Raw genomic sequence first — 8,292 nt, 5'->3', positions numbered from 1 at the left:
AGAAGAGAACGTGGTTGGGAGTCTGAACAGTCAGGAGAAGACCCTTTCAAAGGTTGATAAAGTCCTTTCACCAAGTCAGACCAGACTTTATCTTTCCGGAAACCGGGATCGAGACCGCTTCTAGCGTCTTGTCCTTTTCCAGTGAAAAGCTAGATGATACAGAAGAGGACGGAGGTGTAGTCTTCCAAGTGACACAAATTGAACCACGGATGACAGTGTCCTAACCAGACTCATCCACAGCCTGACAGGGCAGTGTTCCTTCTTCAGCATCTTCTGGATGGATAACAGGGCTGGGGGTTGATCGTCTTGTTCAGCAATGTCCTCATCAGAGGGTTCCTCATCCGAAACTGATGAGGAAACGGCAACAGAGTGGGCAACGTCTGACTCGCTGAATCCGGTCGCACTGGTGGATGCGTGACGGAGCCGGACACAAGATCATAGTACTGCTGCACAGTCTGTGAACTGTCAACCATGGGGACGCGAGGAAGTACAGCGTCAACCCGAAACTGTCTAGACTGTCTGGGTTGTGCAGTCAACCCCCTACCGGGTTGCTGAGGTTGCCGCACTGCGTCACAACAAGTAACCTCTGCTGGTTGTTGAACGTCTTCCTAGTGACACACTGAACGTCCACAACCACCTCCGAGAGTCGCTTAACGTCAACGTGCGACTGGCAACCCACACTGGGTCGCACCGGTGGAGGAACCACCTCAACTGGCGGACGTGAGTAGGATACCTCAGCGTCAACAGGGCGTACAACCAACCGGTAGGAAGGTTGTTTGCTAGAAGGTTCTTCTCCGTAAAAAATCCTCTATCAAGGACACAAGCTTGGACTGCATGTCTTGCAATAAAGCCCATTAGGGTCTATGGGAGCAGGTGTGGCAACAGACGGGGTTAGCGACCGAAGCGGAACCATTTACCATCCCTGGAAGCCTTGTTATGCTTTAATAAAAGTCCATAGGAGGCTAAGCAGCTTAAGGCTCCTCTCCAAATGACAGAGTCCTCAAAGGAATATCAGAAGGAGGGAGAACAGCACTTTCTCATCTACAGGAACCATGTCCGAGAAAAGCTAGGTTATCTCAGTGAGGGTCTCACTGGTGCATAAGCAGCAGACCAGAAGGCAACGTTATGTAACTGCTTGACAGTCTGTGAACTGTCAAAAACTGAACTGTCAACCACAACAAGTGCGTGAGGACATACAGCACTGGTGCATTAGTAGCAGACCAGAAGCCAACGTCATGTAACTGCTTGACAGTCTGTGAGCTGGCAACAACCAAAGCTGTGTGGGGAAGCCTCAACTCCTGACTGACTAGTCTGCTGCGGGCGAGTGGCGGTAACCACAGTGGGTTGCGGAGGCTGACACACCGTGTCAAAACACGGCAGCTTGTGGTAGCTCACGCACGGCAACGGAGTGCTCCGTGTGTCTGTGGGAGTCAGCATGCGTCTGGCAGGGTCGACTGCGCATGGGTGGAGGAGCTCTCACAACAAGAGTGTGGGAGCAGGCAGCCATGCTGGGCGCACAACCGTGGCAGGTTGTAGGCAAACGGGTGCATCGTCAACCTTTTCCGCAGTCGGAGTGTGGGAGCAGGCAACAACCAAAGCGGAGTGGTGGTGCGTGGTGGGGACTGCCGTGGGTTGCGGAAACTAACGCATCGCGTCAAAACACGGCAGCTTGACTCCACCTTCCCACTGCTGATGCGGTAGCTCACGCATGTTAACGGAGGCTGCCGCACGTCGGCTAACATTAACATGCGTCTGGCAGGGTCGATTGTGCATCGGAGGTGGAGCTCTCCGCAGCCGGAGTGTGGGAGCAGGCAGCCTCAGCGTGAGCTGGGCGCACAACCGTGGCAGGTTGTAGGCTAACGAGAGCAGTGTCAACCTTCTCCGCACGAAACTCCTGCATAACCGCAGCTAACTGAGTCTGCATAGACTGCAGTAAAGACCACTTAGGGCAACAGACGGAGCTACTGTCCGTTGTGACTGAGGGTCTAAAACACCTGGTGCGGCAACAGACGGAGTTACTGCCTGTTGCGGTACCACCTTGCCTCTCTTGGGAGGAGTGCAGTCGTCGGATGACTGCAGCGAGTCCGAACTGACCCAGTGGCTACACCTAGGCCGCTGGACTTGCGCGGAAGGGACCGACTTGCACTTAAAAAGCTGCAAGATGTGGTCCATGGTTTCTTACGAGAAACCTCTTCCGCAGACGAGGAATAAATGGGCTCTCTCGTCTTTGTGTGGGTGGGGCGATCTCACGTCGGCTAACGTGGGTAGATACGCCCGAAACCACGGAGGGAAAAACGTCTGTTCGTCGATCAAGGCCTGTGGAACCCATAAGTCGTTCGACATTACTTCTCCCCTGGGCTTGGGAGCTTGTAAGAGGTCCCGGACTAGGTGAACAACTGGCACGAACAGACGAACCCTCGGACGCAACACTGTAACACTTTGCGCATAACACTTTATCACTTTTGATTTTCTGTTTGCACTTATTTCACTGAAATCGAAACTTTAACTGATTTCTACCTGAAACACGCAATCCTATCCTTCATTAAAAGGTAGTAATTGCGAAAACAGTTTTACAATGCAACAGAAAAACATAAAAAAAAGATAAAGAATTTAGTGGCTGGAAAAGAGACTAAACACTAGATCAAATAAACTACGTTTACAATCTCTCACCGCATAAAGCCTGGGAACAAGAATAAAACCCTAGAAACGTTTTACCTTCTTCCCCTACAGCGACTAGGGAGAAGAGTAAAAAACGAGAACAACGTTACCCGCTTGAACGAAACGTTTATTCTCCTCTCTCTCCCTCCGTCTCTATCTCTCTCTCTCTTCTCTCTTGAATTTAGCACCTGATTGAAGAGCCCAATTATATATCGTTAAAACATGTTATTTGCTAAAGGAAAAAACTGAAAGGTTTCCCAAATAAAAAGTTCCTTTATTTAGAATTTAAACCATTTAAGCTAAGAAAGAATGAACGAAACGCTAGAATCGGTTTACTCTTACTGCAACGTGAAACCGTGATACACTCTCTCTCTATCGTAACGATAGAGCGCATGTTGAACGTTCTGAACGTCAACAACTGCGGAGACTAAAAAACTAAACGTTAGTTCATCTTTGAAAACAGTACGAGACTATCAAAGAAATTCTTTCATAAAACATTAAAATTAAAAAAGTATTAAAATCTTAAAAGGTTAAATACGATATAACGGGCTCAATGTTAATTAACTTCGGTTCCAAGTAAGGACCGCCTACTATTAGGAAAGGTCGCATATAAACAAACAAAAATTAATTTTTATAAGTTTATAATAAATGGAAAGTTAATCGAAGAGGCCTATAAAGGCGGAGAGATATAAAATAAATAGATCTATAACTTGTTAAGCAAAATTACCAAAACCCTAAACACACTTCCGTCTAAGGGAAGGGTCGGCCATTTAAAAGTGAAAGAGAGTCCATACTCTCTTCGTCACCATAATTAAATCTATCCAAAACGAGTTCAAGTTTTGAAATGAAGATAAAACCCCTGCATAGCGAAAGCTCAAAACTGGAATAGTGTACTTCACCAAATCGTTGTGAAAACAAATCCAGTTAGGGACGGCGTATTTAGTAGGTCTTGCCATTGGCACGACAGAGAGAAAATTGGTTCTTGTTGACATCGAGTACTTGAGTACCTACTTGACAGATGGCGCTGTTGATGTACACCCCCACCTGTATAGCGATCGCTGGCGTATTCCGCCCGTAGGTTTTTTCTGTCGGGCAGCAGAGCTGACAGCCATATGATCATCGGGTAAGTTTAATATTGGAAATATATATATATATTTATACAGATATATAAATATACATAAATATATGTATATGAATATATATATATATATATATATATATATATATATATATATATATATATATATATATATATATATATATATATATATATATATTATATATATATATGTACATATATATATATATATATATATATATATATATATATATATATATATATATATAAATACATATATATATAAATACATATATATATAAATACATATATATTGTTAGAAATGGCGGTCATTACGCCACCTTTTTTCCAATAACAAAAGACCCCGCCAGCATGGGTCGAAATGCCACGAGTTTTGGGACCCTACCCAGAGTCTCACCCCCCTCCCACCATCCTATACCAGTCTACTCCCCCTGAGATCTCAATTTCAGCTACCTTCTACAAGTCACGTGAGAACATCGAGGTCCCAGGACAAGGGAAGCGAGCTGTGAAGGATGTGGGGACACGAGATCAAGCCTGACCAATAGGACAGCGGTCAGGCCAATCCCCCCTACCCCCCCCCCCAATTGGGGGTCAAGTGGGGTTGATCTACCCAGGGAAAACTGGGGATCTTCCTTCGTAAGTCAGCATCCATAAGGAGAACATCTGCTCCTTCTTCACTCAACCTCCTTGAGGGAAACATCATCTCTCTTCACCCTCAAGACATCAGGGAGGCAGGACCTCTGTCTACATCTTTCCACAAGGGAAAGAAACCAGAGTCATTTTTACTAAAGGTAAGGTGTCTGATTTTGAGATTCTCACTATCCTTACCCAACCTGCCATCCCTTCATTATCACACCCCATTTTTCCTTATCCTCTAAAGAAAATCCTACCCACTGAACCTTGTATCCTATCCCCCTATACCCAGACCACGTGTGCAGTTTAGTCCTAGTTTTAATACATTCACCTTGTGACAGTGTTGATTCCCATGTGTAACGTTTAAATCCCTAAGCTTGGCATTGTCATTTAATTTGCTTAAAAGTTTTAACCACACGACCTCATCGTGTTCCCAGCCGGTAAAAGTAAGTGTGCTGTTAATAATTCAATTTATTTCCCCTTCCAGGGAACGTTGATTGCTGTGCTGGAGTTTCATCCACGGCCAACCAAACTCCACCCGAAGCTCCTCGTGCCCCCCTTTCTTTTATTAATCTTTATTTAATTGTTATTGTAAATACATATTTTTGTCAGTATTCCTTGTATCATTGCTGACTGGCGACCTACCATTGTTATTTGTTTTGTTATGGCCCTTGAGTCCCTTAAGCAAGGCCGGACTCGAACCAGTGGCCCGTAACATATTGGCGACCAAATGCCAGGATTCGCTAAGACAGTAATTTCAAATTAATTTTATCAAAGTCAAATTCCCCCCTTTTTTTCTGTCTTTAGCGACTTGACGAACCTCAATTTAATTTCAAGTAAATTATATAATCACTGGAGTTGGAACCGTGGAAGAAAACAGCAAAAGCCTTCTATTCTCATTGTTAAAGTTTTGTGTTTATTAGTGTGTGTGTTCGCACCGCGAACCCTTTTGTTTTGAAAACCGCGTGGTAGATTTTAGTCCTACTGTTTAGCAGGATAGCCAACCGCGTGAGAAGAATTTGTGTTCTTTTTTTTTAAGTGTTTATTATCACAGTGGTTAAAATTTTCCATTTATTAAAACATTGTGCATTAGATGAATGTCTTATTGTGTTATTTTGTGTTTAAAAAAGAAGATAAGTGAAGTGAAACTTAACGATACTTTAGGACAAAAGCGTGGCAGGCTGAGCACGTGTTCATTTCAAAACATGGCCAACCTGATATAACTCAGCCCATCGCCGTGTTTCCGAACGAAGCCAAGGTTTAATATTGTCTGTTATTATTACCTTTGTCAATTGTTTACCAATTCTATGCAGACCCGAGATTTTAGTCGAATTTCGTTGTATTCACGCACATCAATCGTTTAATTTTGTGCATGGAATATTTTATCATTTATCTTTAGTGCTAGGATACAGGCTAATCTCATATCGGAACCTTTGGCTTACGATTCACGTAAACGTTTTACGGCCGTGAGGCATAATTCTGTAGAGTAACGGTAAGACCACGTGGCGTTCCTTATTTCGATTTTTTTTCTTTTGATAGTAAGTGTTTGTAATTTCATTTTATTACTTTCGTGGGATGTTATTTTCATGTACATTATTGATAGGGATAAATTCTTCATTCATATATATTGTGCAGTGAGTGAATGTTTAATTTTGTGTTAAAACTAAGTGAAGTGAAATTTACGAAAATTTAGAAGAAACCGTGGTAGACTAAAACACGTGTTAATTTCCTGTGTTAGTAACCGTAAGCACACGTGGCATTCTTTATTTCAATTTTTCCTTTTCACAGTAAGGGTATGCAATTTCATTTTGTTACTTTCGTGGGGTATTATTTTTATGTACATTTTTGAAAGGGATAATTTTCGAAAGACTGTAATATGGTTAACCTAAAGATAAAGGACTAATGATGTCAAATTTAATTTAAATTTTTTCAGTCAGGGTATAGGATCATTAAGATAAAATATTTGGGAGTGTAATTTATCAAATTAATTTTTCTTCTAAAGGGAAAGTATGCAAAGGGGCTGATGTTTTAACGAAGCATTAAGCAATCTCAGTGACATTGTCTGTTTTATTTTAATTTGTTATACTTTAGGTATAAATACAAACTTGCTTTAAAGTCACAGAGTTGCAAGTGGTGGTGTTGCAAGAACGCACCCACACATTTTTACAAATTCCATTTTTTTTCCTTAAGACTAGCATAGGAGGGTCACACATCGTGGAGATTCCATTTTTTTTCCTTAAGACTAGCATAGGAGGGTCACACATCGTGCAGATTCCATTTTTTTTCCTTAAGACTAGCATAGGAGGGTCACACATCGTGGAGATTCCATTTTTTTTCCTTAAGACTAGCATAGGAGGGTCACACATCGTGGAGATTCCATTTTTTTTTCCTTAAGACTAGCATAGGAGGGTCACACATCGTGGAGATTCCATTTTTTTTCCTTAAGACTAGCATAGGAGGGTCACACATCGTGGAGATTCCATTTTTTTTCCTTAAGACTAGCATAGGAGGGTCACACATCGTGGAGATTCCATTTTTTTCCTTAAGACTAGCATAGGAGGGTCACACATCGTGGAGATTCCATTTTTTTTCCTTAAGACTAGCATAGGAGGGTCACACATCGTGGAGATTCCATTTTTTTTCCTTAAGACTAGCATAGGAGGGTCACACATCGTGGAGATTCCATTTTTTTCCTTAAGACTAGCATAGGAGGGTCACACATCGTGGAGATTCCATTTTTTCCCTTAAGACTAGCATAGGAGGGTCACACATCGTGGAGATTCAATTTTTTTTCCTTAAGACTAGCATAGGAGGGTCAAACATCGTGGAGATTCCATTTTTTTCCTTAAGACTAGCATAGGAGGGTCACACATCGTGGAGATTCCATTTTTTTTCCTTAAGACTAGCATAGGAGGGTCACACATAGTGGAGATTACATTTTTTTTCCTTAAGACTAGCATAGGAGGGTCACACATCGTGGAGATTCCATTTTTTTTCCTTATGGCTGGCACAGGAGGGTCACACATCGTGGAGATTCCATTTTTTTTTCCTGACTAGCCTAGAGGGTCACCTACTGTATAGTTGTGATTCCAGTTTATTTTGTCTAGCATAGAGGGTCACCCATAGTTGTGATTCCAATTTTTATTGTGTAGCACAGTTGTCAAATATACCGTTACTTGTTTGGACGCATTACAACCGGACAGCCTAAGCTCACCCATTGTCGTGACCCTGGTTTTCGAGTTAGGCTCCTGTCCAATTACTATTTGGTGATAGTTCTTTCTCGAGAGGCATTTCTTTACAGCCATTGTGCATTTCCCCCAGCTCCATCTTCATCCTTCCTTCCATGAGACTCTCTCATAAGGCTAGAGCATCTTTCCCCTCCGTGTAAATTCTTGCACGGTCAACATCGTACCTTGTGCTGTTGAGTTTTTTCTTGTCGCTGTCTCCACAAAAACTTAGCAAGATGACTGCAGCTGAAATCAGTGCGTTTGTGGATTTGGCAGAAAGACAAGGCTATGAGGGAGAGGCCTTGCGAAGGTATGTGCGGGAACTCACGGATGAAGCCAATGCCCGGAGAAGAACGGAGCAAGAAAGGATGCAGTATGCGAGAGAAAGAGCGAGAGCGTATGAATTAAAGAAGCGGGAAATAGACGCTCGACTAGCCCAGCTCAGTAACTCGCTACCTCAACCTAATGGTGCCAACGACCAGCAGGACAACTGCAGAGAGAAACAGTGCATTGAAGGGTTCACCAAGGAACTCCCTACAGCGGAACTGAAGGCGACCATGTCCCAGCTCGGCAAGAAGTGTGGACTGGGGGCAGGGAGTGATCTCGCACATGAGGGCTACAACTCAAGCTTGGGACAAAAGCCTGTGAAGTGTGTACAGCGAGTGCCCCTCAGGT

The 8,292-nt window shown here is 43.1% G+C and overlaps 1 protein-coding gene across 1 annotated transcript in view; it reads left to right on the top strand.

The window, feature by feature from the left end:
* Positions 1-7,853: 7,853 nt before the first annotated feature.
* LOC137643059 (uncharacterized) overlaps positions 7,854-8,292 on the top strand; it is a 47,666-nt gene continuing 47,227 nt past the window's right edge. Inside the window, exon 1 of the mRNA XM_068375906.1 lies at positions 7,854-7,927. Coding sequence (XP_068232007.1) covers positions 7,854-7,927 — 74 coding nt within the window. The remainder of the gene's footprint in view (positions 7,928-8,292) is intronic.

The sequence above is a fragment of the Palaemon carinicauda genome, chromosome 6, assembly GCF_036898095.1.
Source record: "Palaemon carinicauda isolate YSFRI2023 chromosome 6, ASM3689809v2, whole genome shotgun sequence".
NCBI classification, from domain to species: domain Eukaryota; kingdom Metazoa; phylum Arthropoda; class Malacostraca; order Decapoda; family Palaemonidae; genus Palaemon; species Palaemon carinicauda.
This window is presented reverse-complemented; position numbering and strand designations above follow the sequence as displayed.